Here is a 16,300-nt window from a genome sequence, read left to right as displayed (position 1 = left end):
TGAGAGTATGTACCCATGTTAATGATATAATAGAATTTCTATTTATAAAACATCAAAATATTGAATGTAAGCTTTTAAAGTATGTTAAATATTTTTAATATGCTAAATACCTGACAATCTTTCAATATCTTCAGTAATTCAAGCCATAATGACACAAAGGAAAAAGAGCAAGCGAGCAAGCAAGAGAGCGAGAGCGAAAGACAGAGAGAGAGAGAGAATGAGAGAGAGACAGAGACAGAGAGACAGAAGTCCCTGTCAGAGAGGAGAGGTGGGGGCAGGGAGGGAAACTAGGGACAATGGTGGTGGGAAATGTACACTGGTGAAGGGAGGATGTGGGAATATTTTATGACTCAAGAACAATCATAAACAACTTTGTAACAGTGTGTCTCACTGTGATACAATTAAAAAAATAAATACATTTTTTAAAGTATACTAAATATTTCAGCAAAAATTATTTTTCATCAGAGTCCTTATACAATACATACATTATACATTACAATATACAACACATATTATAATACATAGCATATAATATATAACATGTATTACAATGTATAATATATTATATATAATATACATCTGTATTTTGAAAAGTGCTATGAGGACTCCTGAAAAATAAGAATTTTGTAGCAGTTAGAGCAACTGTTAAAATGCTATAGTACTAACAGTAGACCCTTAAAATTCACCCTCCCCTCCTTTTCCTCCAGAGAGCAATGAAAAGTAATATAGTTTCATACAAAACAGAAAGCCACTTTATGAGGTTTTGCATATTAACATTTACTAGTTCTCTTACTCTTTTTCATCTTTTCCTTAAAAGATCTCTCCTGATTATCCTGACACCTACTGGCAAGGGCAGGGCTGATTCATTCCAGTTTATTTTTCCCTTCAACACTCCCTCAAATCAAAGATCTGTTATTGACAACTAGTAAGTCATTTGGTTAGAGTTTTTACAGAATTCAAGTCCTAACTTATCACATAAATATGAGAAGAACTTCAACGTTTAGTTTACTTTTGAGTGGGCACTCATTTGACTCTCTGTATATATTAGCATGTTAACAACAACAAGAAAAAACTAAGAACTTTACAAGGAGGTTTTGTTTGTTTGTTTTTAATGCTAAGCAACTTTAGATAAGATGTGAAAAATGAAGGAATGGCTATGATTTAGTTTTCTGCGCCCCCCCCCCCCCATAATATTGTCAATTTGTGAAGAACTGGGGTAATAAACTCAATTTACAAATTATAAACTGGCTTGCTATTATACACTCCATTACCATAAGTACATATTTGCAAAAGTTGCTCTTTTTTTCTCAGTCCCTACTCACTTTGAGTTACTACGATTTGAACTAAATTATGAGGGCTGAAGCGATAGCACAGAGGTAGGGCGTTTGCCTTGCACTCAGTCAACGTGGCCGACCTGAGTTCGATTCCTCCGCCCCTCTCGGAGAGCCCGGCAAGCTACCGAGAGTATCTCACCCTCACGGCAGAACCTGGCAAGCTACCTGTGATGTATTTGATATGCCAGACACGGTAACAACAAAAGTCTCCAATGGAGACCTTACTGGGCCTGCTCGAGCAAATCGATGAACAACGGGAGGACAGTGATAGTGACAGTGATGAGGTGTACACTATTGGGTTCTTTGTGTATGTGTCTTTGTGTATGCGTTTTTTAATTCTGGCAAGGACAAAACAAACATACTACATTATAAATCTTACTCAAAGCTCATGCACCTGCAAGCGTATTCAGCAAGCAACAAATATCAGGATTACATTGCGAGACTTTAGAAACTATCAACAGATTTTAAAATTGGACGCAAGTGATAATACATCCCACTTCACAAATCCTACTTCACAAATCCTACAAATCCTACAAAACATGAAATTCATAATAAAATTAAATGACCTAATTTTAAAAATTATCTAATAGAGAATTTTCATCAAATTACAAGTAAAATTTAGAATTTGATCTACTAATTTAGATAAAAAAAAAAACCTGTAAAACAGTTTCCAAAATAAGGTAAAATAACCTAGCTAGTTTTAGTCATGTATATATCTTCACTTGAGATTAGGGGGAAAATCATATGATGAAGACAAACTTTATTAAAACTTATTGATTTATACTCAACCGACAATGCTGCTTTTATATAAGTATGGAACTTAAAATAGTGAAGAAAAACTTAACTGTTTTAATTTAAAGAAGAGTATGGAAGTGAAAAACACTTGCATATTGTTAAAGATCTTTGTTAACTTCACGATCATAAAAGGAAAAGTAGAACCACCCCATTTTAATCATTAAGTTTTATTATTAAAAATGTTTTGCTTCATCACAAAATTTATATATATGCATATATGCATTTCAATTGTAAGAAAACATTTGAAAAAAATCTAAAAATTTTTACTGAACCAGATTTGGGTGGAAGGAGTGGCTGGGAAATTAACGTGTAGTGCCTCAGCGATGTACATGGCCTATATTTTGCATTCCTGCCTTAAAGTGCAGGATACTTTATCTGCACACGGATATTATTCCAATTCAGTACTTCCAGATTATTTTTAAATGTCTCACCTGGAACATAAATTAGCAGTTAATTTTTAAAGTATCCCAAGCCTGCCAGGAGTGATTCCTGAGCTCAGAGCCAGTAGTAAGACCCTGAGCACTGTCAGGTATGGCCACCTCCCAAAACAATAATGATCATATAATTAAGCAATAAGTACACTAACATGCAATAATTTTGAAAGCAAAAAAACCTTGCTTATTTTATCATAAATAAGCAGAGCGGCATAGTTTTATTAGTTCAAGTGAGATTGTTCTGGTAATAATTTAATCTTACACAGAATTAAGTAAAAAGGAAATGTAAATGCCAATGATTCATAGTATTTAGGACATGTCTAGACATTTTTAGACAGTGCCATTTGCTTAAAGACTTCAGGCACAAACTGCAGGCGCAGGGACAGATTGCATAAGATGTCACGTGTTTGCTGCAACTGTATGCATATTATTGGATTTTTTTAGAGCAACCCATAACGATGAATAATTTAAGAGTTAATAAAATATTCAATCTGACTGATCCATTGGTTTAATTTTAAAATAAAAATGACTAATAAAAGGAATTGCGCGTCCTTATCAAATCCCAAGCATTGATGTAAGTAAATTGCAACCCACACAGGGAAACACTAGTTTCAAAAAGGCATACAGTAGAAAGAAATGATGCTGGGGTGGGGTGCGTTTGCATGACAAATTCTCCGTGTCAACGCTGGCTTCAATAAGTTTGCTCAAAGTTTAATTGTTTGGAGCTGTCGTGCACGCTGCACTCGAGCTTCTTGCAGGGCTGCGAGTGAGTAAATTAGAAAGGTGCCAAGTTTAACCAAAAAGGCTCACGGCAGATGGAGGGAGTCCGTTTCTTTGCTAAAGGCGTCCTTCCCTCTCCCCGCAAGGCTGGCTAAGAAAGGAGAGATCTCCTGGAGAATACGGAGCACAACGGCTGCCCGAGCATTGTCTAGCAGCCCAGAAAGGATCCTCTAAGCAACATCACCTTCCTCGGTTTGCCTGGAGGAGTAAACTGTGCTCAGGGACTGGGTATCTTTGAGACCGAGCTCCAGGATGCCTCCAGCCAGGACCCACCGCGCCCGGGAGCGCCCGTAACACGGGAGTCGATCTCCCTCATCCCAACCACCCCCGCCACCCTCCTTCTAGGCGTGGGGACAGATGGTGGCGGCGGTGGCAAGGCTTAGGTGCGTGTGAGTGGGTGAGTGTATGTGTTTTCGTGCATGGCGTGGGAAGGGAGGTGGGAGGGGAGGAGAAGGGAGTGCCTGCAGTTCTCCCTTTCTCCTGCCAGCCAAGGGATCAAAGTGCCAAAGAAATCCAGATGGAAAAGGGGAGAATGGGGGGAAACCGGGCTGGTGGGAGCACAGGCTTCTTTTTTTTGCACACCTCGGGCTACTCGACCGAGTTAACTATAGAGCCGCTACCAACCCTTAACCTTCAATAAAGTGGCTGCTCGGCCTGGGACCGGGAAGGGCGCTTGGGAAAGGCAGACGAGACACTCACTCGCACGCGCGCCTGCACGATGGGGGCAATAACCGCGTTCTGGGGTAAACCCGGGAGGCCGAGGCGCGGCCACGGATCGCCACCGGCCGGGCAGGGAGGGCATCTGGGCGGGAATACCAAGCCTCTTGGGCAAACAGCAGTCCAAGAATCCCCCGTTTTCCTGTAGAACCAATAGAGGGGTGGGTGCATGGATGCATGGTGTAAAATGTTCCTGCAGTGTCTGATTTCAAATGGATCGAAGTCAACGTTATTTCTTCCTTTTTTTTTTAAAGCCAATCCTTTTAAAGGATAAGACATTTATTTAAACCCCCTGTAGGGCATTCAAGTCGCCACTCGAAGCAGCTAGCGGAGGATGTTATTACCCGCGGACCCCCTGGGAAGGGGCTTCCAGCAGCCGCACACGTAAAAGGACCGCAGGTGTCGCTGGCTCGGCCTCCCCAAAACCCCCGCTTCGACCCCTTCCGCTTTCCCGGCACCAACTTCAGGCCCGACGTGCCACAAGACGCGGACGGGACCCGGACTGTAATTTCTAAACTACCCCCTGGCAAAGGACCCTGGAGTCTTCCATGCAACTCAGCAGGAAGACTCGCCCAAGTCTTGGGATTTTTTTAGCCCTCTCTTTTAAACACTCAGGTTATATTATTATTATTATTATTATTATTATTATTATTGCAACCATCGAAGTCAGGGAAAGCCGCACCAGACGAGATCTCACAACTTTTCTTTCCTGGGGAGGGGGGGAGAGGGGGGCGCGAGGGTCGCCTCGCCAGGCACGTTTCTCCGTTACCAAGAGTTAACTTGCACCCGAAGGGAGTGCTGAGCTGCACTCGCTGCCTCTGGGGTTTGGGGAGACTCAGGGTCCCGGGGTCCTCGCGGGTTCTGCTGCTGCGCGCCCCTGAACGTGGAAGCCGGAGCTACCCGGGGCCGGCAGCCGCGTCTCCACCCCTCCCGCGGCCAAACTCCAAGCTCTGGGTTCCGAGCAACGGATCGCTCAGCCCCGGCCTGGAGCCGGGCGTACAGCACCCCGCTCCTCCAGCTTGTCATTTCGACTGGGGGTGCCGGGACCAGCTCTCTGCCCTCCCCACCCACGCACCCCACCCCGCCGGGCTCCAGTCCCCGACTTAAGCCCGCCCGGTACCAGGAGCCCGCAGCGCTTTGCATCACCGGGGAGCTAGGCGATGCTCTGCGCCCCGCGGGCCGAGTCATCGGGAGATGTCCGTCTCCCCAAAGCGCCCCTTCCCTCGCGTCTCCTCTCGGTCCCAGTCTTTCTGGCCGCACCCCGGAACCCCTCGCCCCGCACGCCACGCAGCTCCCCGCACACTCCGCTCACTTTTATGAGCACTTCTGCGGGCCGCGCCGCCTCCTCCACGCCGCCCGCGGAGCTCGCCGCCCAGGGCGCGCTTGTGGGGGACGGCCTCCAGCCCCCCAGCCGCCGCATTTCCCGGGGGGAAAGGCATCTCCCCGTCCCGTCCCGCACCCGGTGCCCCCCGGCGCCCCACCGCCTCACCTTTGCAGAACTGGGGGATCCCGAGGCTGAGCCAGAGCAAGAGCCAAGCGGCGGCCGAGCAGCGCGTCATGGTCCCGGCTCCGGGACGTGGCCCCGGCTGGCCCGGGGTCGCCGCGGAGGGCAGTGTCGCCGCGGAGGCGCCGCAGGGGAGCCACAGACCCCGCCCCACGCCGGCCCGGGGAAGATGTCTTCTTCCCGCAGCGCTTCCCGAAACAAATTCCTGGAGAGGGCGAGAAAGTGGTGCCGGGCGCGAGCGACGCCGCTTCCCCGGGGGTGGGCGCGCTCCCGGGGGGGTCCCGGCGGGGCGGGGCGCGGGCGGCGGCGGCCCCTCGGACGGCACGCTGGCCCCGGCGGCCGAGCTCCCGACTTGGAGAACAATGAAGCGTGAGCCCGAGCGCACTGTGTACAAACAGAGGCGGCGTGCGTGTGAGCCCCGGCCTGCCCGCCCACCCTCTCGGCCCGCCCTCCCTCCCCCGGCCCCCCCCAGCCCTCTCAGGTGGCTCGGGCAGCTGCAAAAGGGATGCCAGACAATTGCAGCCACGCCCTGGCACCTGCCACCGCGTCTGAAGTTGCTTTGTCGCCGGCACCTTCTGCACAGACGCCAGAGCCTCCGGGGTTGAGAACGGGGAAGCGCCCCGGGTGCCTGAAATTTCTCTGCGCTGCCTGCATTAACTTCGCAATTAACCGCGTTAAAGGGTTCCCCACGAAGCCCCCCCTACTCAGCATAGCCAGGGGAAAAGAAGTTAAGAGGTTTGGAAAAGTGGCTCCCGGGGCACCAAGCTGCGTGAGACACAGAGCCCTGCAAAGTGAATTAATTGTCCCGGATTCTCGGGAATTGCAACTTAGTCAGCAGCCAGAATTTCATCTGCAAAGACCAAGGCTGCTCTGCTGTGGGTGGATTTTCTTTTCTTTTCCTTTCTTTCTTTCTTTCTTTCTTTCTTTCTTTCTTTCTTTCTTTCTTTCTTTCTTTCTTTCTTTCTTTCTTTCTTTCACTTTAATTATTAGACCTAAGGCTGGTCAGTGGGATCATCTGTTCACCGAGAGCAAGAGGTGATGAAATGGGGAAGCAATGAGGAGACCTGGGTCTCATTAAGCAGGGCATCTGCTTCAGATGGGAAATAGTGGGAACCAGTTTGAGAACTGCAAGAAAATAGAAGGCCAGGGCATATTCTGGAAGCATCACTAGGGTGGATCAAATTTCCCTGCTCACCACCAAAACCAATATAAATGGACTGGGTTTTGCAGTGAAAGTGGCTGAACCAAAATACAGCCCATGGCTTACAATAGTGTTTTCTCCTGTTTTTCTGTTAGAATGATTGCTTAGTGTACATGGATTCAATTCCAGCAGTTGCAGGTTCCAAACTGAAAAGCAGCTTTTTTTTTTCTTCTATAGAGGGAGGTAGGGAGACAGAAACACAGACATAGAGAAATTGAAGGCAGCATCCTCAAAGGCAGAGGCAAGGATTTGAAAAAAGAATGTACCAAGAAAGGATAGCAAAGGACAATTGGCAAAGCAATTTTATCTCCTTTGCCTCCTTTAGTCCTTTAAAGTTCAATTTCTTCTTTCCTTTTGGAATTTAAAGTGAGATCCAGGTTGTAAGGTTGATGGAGTGCAACACTGCATACTGCTGTGGAGAAGTTAAGGTATTGTATTACTGGCAGCAAAATAAGAAAAAGTTATTGCAAAACAAGGTTTATTCAGATCTCAAGTTTGTTGAGAGGGAGAATGAACATTGTTTTGAAGTGACTTTATTAAGGAAAAGAGGCAAACTCATTTATTCACAGCCTACTTCCATGCATAAAGTCACAGATGTTAGGATAAGACACAACTGTCCAGAGATACAGTAAAGAAATTTTAAGTAAATTCTTACTTTCTGGCATAGCATTGTTAATTTCAAAAGCCTGCTTTTAGTCATATTACAGTATGCCCATCATTAAAACGTTGCTTGAGATTTCTAGAATGAAATGTTTGATATCCGTTTTCAGGTTTTCCTTCTGAAACAATGTACTAAATCGGGAACATGCAAAATTAGAGGTCAGTGACTCCATACTCCTAATGGAGTGTGCTAAGATTTCTGTTGAGTTTCACATTTTATTCCCAGTTTCTAGTGAAAAAGGAAAAGGAACTTAATGTTCATGTTACGAGTTTAATAATTTTGGGTAAAACTATATGTTCTAAAATTTTATCTTTCTTTCCATTTTTTTAAAAGAAACTCCAGGGTAACATAAATTTACACTAAAATATGTAATTTGGAGGGGAATTAGGGGGCAATTTATAACAGAGGTGGTGGGCTAATGCCACTGCTGATCAGAGTAGTGAAGTAGCAGAACAGTACAAAATAATAATATGGGAACTTTATCACTTAAATAAATTCAATTAAATGTATATTCTACAACCATATACTTGGAGTTGTGCCTATAAGTGCAATTTCATATCAGCTGGAAGGCACCTTATAAAGTATGCTGCCAGTTTAATGCTTCACTTTTTTTCCCTTTCCATGTAAATTCATTCAGTAAGCCAACATAGGTACATAGTTCCTGGTATACACTTATCCCTAATTATTGATAATGATCATGTACCAATATGTTTAATTCTGAGAATTCCCAGCACTTTAGCTAATTTACATTTATAGGATTCATTCACTTCTATTAAATTTACATTTAGTCTTCATAAATAAAATATATGAAATGTAAAAAGAGCAAAAGATACTGATTTATTTTTTACAAAGAAAGAAATTTTGATATGAATCTTCTCTATCACATAGTATGCTATGGGTCCTTTCTTAATCACATATGATCCAGCTTCCAAGTTTTACTGCTTTATCAGATATATTACTAGGCACCTAAAATGAATCTATACATCACTTGAAGATAGCACTTCCCAATTTTTTTTTAATCTAGAAAGTTACTTATCCCAAGATATTAATGGGGCTTTGTTCAGGGAAAGTGTCTCCTACAGTGAAAAAAAAATTAAGAAACACTGCATGTCAAAACTCTTGAAGATTAATATAAGTTTATTAAAAACTTTACAAGGTCTTGTTTAGAAACGTCTCCAAATATGATTAATCCAGCATTTTGCAAACTTTCTTTTCACACCTGGGCATTTTCTCCTCTCTGTACACCTGTTAACATACTGAGATTCAGTGTTACAAAGCAAACAGCTTGGGAAACTGCTTGAAAATAAAGCAGAATTGTAAAATATCAACAAAAAAAAACAGAACTTTTGGAGCTTAACACTTTTTAAGAATTATTATTTTTATTGTGTTGTAGTTCAGAGTCTGAAGTAACAAAAGTGCTAAATTCCAATATCTGAATGGGAACACAGCAGCCAAGAGCTCTTTGCAGGCAGGCAGATCAGTTCCTCTCTAGGCCCTAATATTCTCTGTAAAATAGTACAGTTCTGGCAGCAATGAGAGTGATGGTGATGCTGATGTTAATTGAAGATGACAATGATGAAGAGAATAATCATAGAAGTCCATAAGAAAATAATTATTTTGCTTTTGTGTGTTTTATTAAAGAGGAAAAATATTCTCAAAGCCATTCCTTTTGCTCCCCTGTTCTCACCTTGGTTCTTAGAACGTATTTGTATTTCCAGATGTCCTTAGTAGAATCAGAAAAAAGACAATCAGGTTGGCAATGGGTGTTGAGCTAGACCATTGCATGTTACTGCTACGTATGATACCAAGAAAGCTACACAATCACTGCTGATCTCATCTTCCATTCTGCAGGATACACTGCCAAACTATAAAGAATATGTGACATTAACAACTGATACCTTTGTACACACAAATACATGCATATATGTATATATATATTTTCCTTATTATATCCCTTATTTCTCCACCCTACCACTCCTCATTAAATTTCCTAGAAAAAATTCTAACTCATCTTTTAATTTGTTAAGAAGCAGATGCACTGAATGCAGTATTTATTTCTGTAATTATTGAATATTTTAAAAAAAGATGTAATCAGATAACTTGGTCTTATACCAAATCATATCACAAACTTTTGCCCAATGTGCATCTAAATACTTTGTTTTATAACTAAAAATATTGTATTTAATGTATAAAAATGCCTCTGAATTCAAATCTGGTTTTCGGCCTTTAAGATCCAAAGCAAAAAACCAGAATTTCATTTATAAAACTGTGAATTAAGGAGTTGGGGTGGGCTAGATGTTATGGGGAGTAAGGCAAATTCATGGCACTGCATATGGTCCCCCTAAAGTACCAGGAGTGATTCCTGAGCCAAGAATAAGCCTGGAGCATCATAGGTCATATCCCAGAACAACAACAGCAACGACAACCACAAGAGACAACTAAGAACTCATTGAATTTTTTTGGAACCGCTAAATTTGTAGTGACTCATTACACTGCAAGAGAAACTAATGCAGGAAGTCACTATTACTATCCCTTTCTAAGAAAGAAGAAAGAAGGTGCAGATAGTTTAGGCAGATTGCACAAGATCTAGAATGAACAATTGTTGACGCCAGTAGAACCTAAAGAGTTAGAATCTAGAGCCCACCATCCTCAACTCAAACAATAATGGAGGACCAATTGTATGCTAATTCCTAATTATATGCTAAGCCCTTTTAAGTATACTGTTGCACTAACAGCCTAACAGTCCCTGTGAGTTGATTATTTCCATTTAGCAGTTGAGAAAACAATGGACCAAAACCATGGAACAATTCACTTAAGATTAAATCAGGTGTGAAAGAATCAGAAGCCAGTCACCCAGACCAAACGTCATGTTAAATAATCTATCTAATACAAATTATTTTATTTACATTTGCAGTTTGAGTACCTGCTATCAGTCACTTTTCTCTTTACAATCTCGATTCTCTGTGATCCTGATTTATCATTTAAGAGTATACATTGCTTTTACAGGGGATTCAAGTTTATTTTTTAGTTTCCTAAAGCATTTGCATAATTCATACTCGTCTGCTATTGTTTTCCATAGCACCAACCTAATTTTTCCTCCAACCTTTCATTCCTACTTTTATTCCATAGAAATAGCCTCTTAAAAGTGTTTGTAGCTGAATGTTTATCTCCCCTTCAGACAAACCCAAATTATCTTAGCACCACAGAACCAAAACTTCTTCCTTCAGCTTTCTTTTTCTCTAGCCATCTGATTGGAGTCAGCCTTATCTTTCCAATTACAAACGATTCTTAAATGAAGGGAGTCACATGTTTTAGGCAAAATTGGGTACTCTGTTTCAAATTTCCTCAGTCTTCCCCTATGAACATTAAATAAAAGGAGTCTTTAGACTATTCCCAGTATTTCCTTGTTTGATTTTCTGATGAATACTGTTTTTAGAAAATATGCAGGGTCACTAAGCAAAAATGAATGTTTGTCTTCAGATTCTGACTAGGAAAGAGTAACTACTGATGCCCCTTATTCCTTTATTCCAGTTTCCCATTCAACGCATTTAGGTGGCTATTTTAATTGCCTAAATCATTTTTAAAATATATTTAATATGTGTATAATAAAGTTCAAAGGTACATATGGGTGTACAGGGAATTAAAACTTTTCATTAATTGGTAAGTAAGTAAAGTAAAGTAAAGGCCCTCCCGTTGATCATCGATTTGCTCTAACGGGCCCAGTAACGTCTCCATTGGAGACTTCATTGTTACTATGTTTGGCATATCGAATACATCACGGGGAACTTGCCAGGCTCTGCCATGCGGGCAAGATACTCTCGATAGCTTGCCGGGCTCTCCGAGAGGGGAGGAGGAATCGAACTCGGGTTGGCCATGTTGGCTGCGTGCAAGGCAAATGCCCTACTGCTGTGCTCTCTCCCCAGCCCTCATAATTTAGTTCAAATCACAGTAACTCATTAATTGGTATGCCATTCTTACAAAAAGATGCTACCTCCCCATCGTCAAAAGCTGGTAGATGGTAGCCACTATTTTGTCCAGACTTCTAAAGATATGTGTATATGTATGCACACACATACATACATATATAAACACACAAACAAGATATGTGCATATGCATACATACATTTGATTGTATATATAATGTATATATACTGTCACTGTCACTGTCCTCCCGTTTTTCATCAATTTGCTCCAGCAAGCCCAATAATGTGTCCATTGTGACAATTGTTACTGTGTTTGGCATTTCAAATATGTCACGGGTAGTTTGCCAGGCTTTGTCATGCGGGCGAGATACTTAGCTTGCTGGGCTCTCTGAGAGGGGCGGAGGATTCGAACCTGAGCCTACCAGGTTGGCGTGTGCAAGGCAAACGCCCTACCCACTGTGCTATCGCTCCAGTCCAATGTAATTATACATATATATGTATATGTATATGTATTATTTTCTAAAACATACTAAAACATAGGAACACATATCTAAGGGTTTTTTTTATATGCACAAAAAATCTATATTTTTAGGAACCAGGAAAATAACTGAAAGAACTAGTACACATGCTTTGCATGGGAAAAGCCTGGGCTTAATTACTGCCAACACATGACTCTCTGAGCATCACAGGGAGAAACCTCTAAGCTTCTCTCCTATATATTTCTAACATTAAAGCAAAGTTGCATAATGTTTGTGTAACATAAATCTGCTGTAATAGACATGTAAGTTTCTTCCAGTACATTGTTGCAGGCAATGTCATGAAGAATACATAGTTTTGACATGTGAACAAGATGAATTCATTAGAATAGACTGTATAAAATAGTGTGGCTGTTTGAAGGCATGTGTACTTAAAATTCTGGTAAATATTGCCACATACCATTCATAAAACACATACATAAAACACATTTTAAATCTATAGTTTATCAGAGTTTATCTTTCTATAGCCTCACTTATAATTCCTGCTTTTATCAGCACTGTTACCAAAATTAGTACCTCAGAGTTTTGCCATCTTTTATTATGAGTGAATTTTAGAAACATCTTACATATTAAACACTACTTTCTATTTTATTTATGCGATCTATCAAATATTTTATGTCTTTTGCTCTTTTTTTCTAAAGGACAGCTGATTTTTCCCCCCAGTAATGGTAGAGGCTATATGTTAGAGAAATTACTCCATGATCTATATGTTTATGTAAAAATTTTTTTCCAGCCAATTTAAGCTGTTTTGTTTGATTTTTTACTATACTAACACAGTTTATATTCAGGGTGACAACTTTATCTGTATTTATTTTCTTTATGATTTCAAAATTCTATTATTTGCTAAGTAGGCTCTTGCTACTGTGAACTTATAAATTTATTCTCATATCTTATAGTACTTTATAGATAATGTCTTTACATATTTATTTACAATTCTTATTCAACCAAAATTTATTTTTGCATAAAAAGTAGGAAGTATAGATCTTTGTAGAAAAATGTCAGTTATGCTTAATCCTTTATAAAATAAATTCATAACTTGTTTGCTGACACGGCATTCCAACACAGTTCCTCAGTCTCTATATATTCGACTATACCAATAACTTTTATAGTTACTGTTTAATTGTGTTATCTATTCATGTCTCAGCACCACAATTGTGTTGTTAAATAACTGCTAAGGCAAAGTATTCTCTTTTAGTTTTTTCTTTTGCTTTTTGGGCCACAGAGCTATGTTCATGGGTTACTCCTGGCCATATACTCAGAGGATTACTCTTGGCAGTACTTGGAAGACCATGTGGGATGACAAGGATACAACTCAGGTCAAACATGTGAAAAGCAGTCCCCATACCTGCTGTACTGTCACTACTGCCCTTGTCTATTCTTTTTTTAAAAAACATTCCCTTGAGTAATGATGTGCCTTTATTTCCCTCACATTAGCCTTAGAATGAGAATGTACACTTGAAAAGGGAGACTAAATATGTTCATAACATATCCCTCTCTATGAAACCAAGTTTTTTTTTAATGTTCCTCTTACTAGGCTTCAACCTAGGCATTTTGTCTTTTTATATGTCTACCTAGATGCAGTGTTTTTTTTCTCCTCATCGTACCTTGTAACTGACTATCTTGTGTGCATAGAACTAGCAGTGTATGGGGCCAGAGTGATACTATAGCAGGAAGAGCACTTGCCACACCATAATATCTGGTCCTCTGAAATCCTCCAGGAGTGATCTCTGAGGTCAGTGTCAGGAGTAAGCCCTGAGAAGCAAATGTAGCAAAAGAAAAGAAGAGAGAGAGAGAGAGAGAGAGAGATAAGAGAGAGAAGCAGTTGAAGAGAGGAAGGAAGGAAGGAAGGAAGGAAGGAAGGAAGGAAGGAAGGAAGGAAGGAAGGAAGGAAAGAAGGAAGGAAGGAAGGAAGGAAGGAAGGAAGGAAGTTGTGTGTGTGTACTGTTCTATTCAGTCCATTTAACAAGTCTTTTAACTGTTAAATTAATCCTTCCATTGTTTTCCCAAGAATGTTATCATATCTAAATATAATATGTCTTACTTCTCCAATTTTTAAATTTGTTTCTTTTCCTCATTACATTGTTATAACCGCCACCAAATAAATGCTAAATAACTGGAACCAATTGTTCTGTGCCTCAAAATTGGACTCAAAAGTTCACTCTATACTATGTAGCAGTTAGAAAAGATGAAGCTATGAAATTTACATACAAGTGGTACTACATGGAAAGTATCATGCTAAGTGAAATGAGTCAGAAAGAGAGGGATAGACATAGAAAGATTGCATTCATCTGGGGAACATAAAGTAACAAAATAGGAGATTAACACCTAAGAGTGGCCGAGATTAGTACCAGGAGGTTTGCTCCATGGCTTGGAGGCCAGCCACACATGCTAGGGGAAAAGAGAGCTCAGATAGAAAGGGGAGCACTAAGTAAAGGGTGTTGGGAGGATCCTCCCAGGATGGGAGAAGTATGCTGAAAGTAGACTACAGACCAAACATGATTGTCACTCAATGTCTCTTTTGCCAACCACAACACCCAAAAGGAGAGAGAGAATAAAAGGGAATACCCTGGCACATAGGCAGGGTGGGATGGGGGGGATGGGGGGTGGGAGGAATACTGAGACCCGTGGTGGCGGAAAATGGGCACTCGTAGAGGGATGGGTGTTTGATCATTGTACAATTGAAACCCAAGCACAAATATTTGTAAATCTAGAACTGTACCTCATGGTATTTTACTAATAAAATTTTTTAAATAAAAGTTCACTCTAGTGATCTTTTGGTGTCAAAACCCATGGCTCTGGTTTTCTGCGACCATTGCTGGTGCTGCAGTCATTTTTAATATTATAGCATTTGCTTGAAAAATAACTTTAAGATTGAAGACATTAACATCAGTATAGAAATAAAATGTGTTCATAGATGGAAAGGGTAGAATTAAAGAACAAATATTGCATAGCATTAAAGATCACTGTCATCCTGTTGTTCATTGATTTGCCAAAGCGGGCACCAGTAGCATCTTCATTTGTCTCGGACCTGAGACTTTAGCAGCCTCTCCTTACTCGCCGTTTCCAACGGTGCCGTATAGGAGGCTTTTTCAGGGTCAGGGGAATGTTAATGTGACTGTCTTTGGCATATTGAATACACCATGGTGAGCCTGTCAAGCTCTGCCGTGTGGGCAGGAAACTCTCGGTGGCTTGCTGAGCTATCCAAGAGGAATGGAGAATGTATATAAGAGAATACAAGCAAGTATGTTAAAACCAAACACATGTGTGCTGCTTTACGTACCTCAGGGAGCTAGACTATAAGAGGAATGTGACTGCACACTTCTGGGAGGGATCTTTGTTTTATAGTCTATGGATCTTGGCCATTGATGGGATTGCATGGCAGTTTGTGATCATGACTGCCACGCTACTGGAAAATGGGGGATCTAGGTGGAGCAGAACCCTGGCAGCTAAAGACCTCCAGAACCCAGTCACAGACATGCTGAAGGTCACTCTCTACACGCTCGGACAAGTCTCATGCATGAAGCAGCCGGCAGAAGTATGCGGGACCGACCCATGGCTGAGATCTACAAGCCTGCTCAGATTGGGACTGGGCCTCCTCCACCCAGCATTAAAGATAGGGAAACTTATGAAGATTGAGGAAGACGGCATACTATAAATTTTGAGGTTGTATTTGACACTAAAACTGGAAATCTGGGTAGTTTTGCATAAAGTAAAATGAAAAATACTTCTTTTATAGTCACCATGGCAGAAGCTATTTAAATATATGGTTTAGTGGAGAAAAGTTATACTATAATAATTCAAAGGGCAATACGGACTATGCCCTCTCTTTATTTGGGGGGCCAGGTTGTGGTCACATGCCACTGTGCTCAAGTAGTAACTCTTGGTGGTGCTAGGGCAATGTATGTATGTAGTACCAGTGTCCAACAAGGGAATGCTGCATACAAGGTAAGGGCTTTAACCTTTGTATTATCTATCGAGTCCTCTTTCATCTTTAATCTAGATTTCATTGACATTTCTTTCTTCTCCATTAAGAGCTTTGATGAAAATTAAGTCATAGATCCATTTGTTTTAAATATGCAAGACTACTGGTTGGATAATCATGCACAGTATTGAAATAAAGTTCAAGGACATTCAGATAAAAATGATCTTTCTATCTAGAAACAAATGGAAAGGATCTTGAATACGTGTATAGGGGCTATTGTGATAGTATAGCTATAGCAGGGTAGGGTGTTTGCCTTGCATGCAGATGACAAGGTTCAATTCCCAGTATCCCATATCTTTTATGTCCCCCAAGCACCACCAGGAGTATGACCAGTAAAGCAAAAAACAAACAAATAAACAAACAAACAAAAACCTTAGTACAGTCTTTGATTTTATGTGTCCTAAATTAACCTGCAACTTCAACAAAAACTCTG

General features: G+C 41.2%; 1 protein-coding gene across 2 annotated transcripts in view; it reads right to left on the bottom strand.

Moving 5' to 3' along the window:
- The window catches only part of EDIL3 (EGF like repeats and discoidin domains 3), a 489,148-nt gene extending 483,168 nt beyond the window's left edge, over positions 1-5,980 (bottom strand). For both annotated transcript variants that reach the window (XM_056112534.1, XM_056112535.1), the window contains exon 1: positions 5,550-5,980. In XM_056112534.1, coding sequence (XP_055968509.1) covers positions 5,550-5,619 — 70 coding nt within the window. In that variant the 5' untranslated portion in view covers positions 5,620-5,980. The remainder of the gene's footprint in view (positions 1-5,549) is intronic.
- Positions 5,981-16,300: the final 10,320 nt, after the last annotated feature.

Source organism: Sorex fumeus, unplaced genomic scaffold, assembly GCF_029834395.1.
Source record: "Sorex fumeus unplaced genomic scaffold, SorFum_2.1 ptg000018l, whole genome shotgun sequence".
NCBI lineage: Eukaryota > Metazoa > Chordata > Mammalia > Eulipotyphla > Soricidae > Sorex > Sorex fumeus.
Note: the sequence above shows the minus strand (reverse complement) of the source record. Positions and strands in the feature narration are given on the sequence as shown.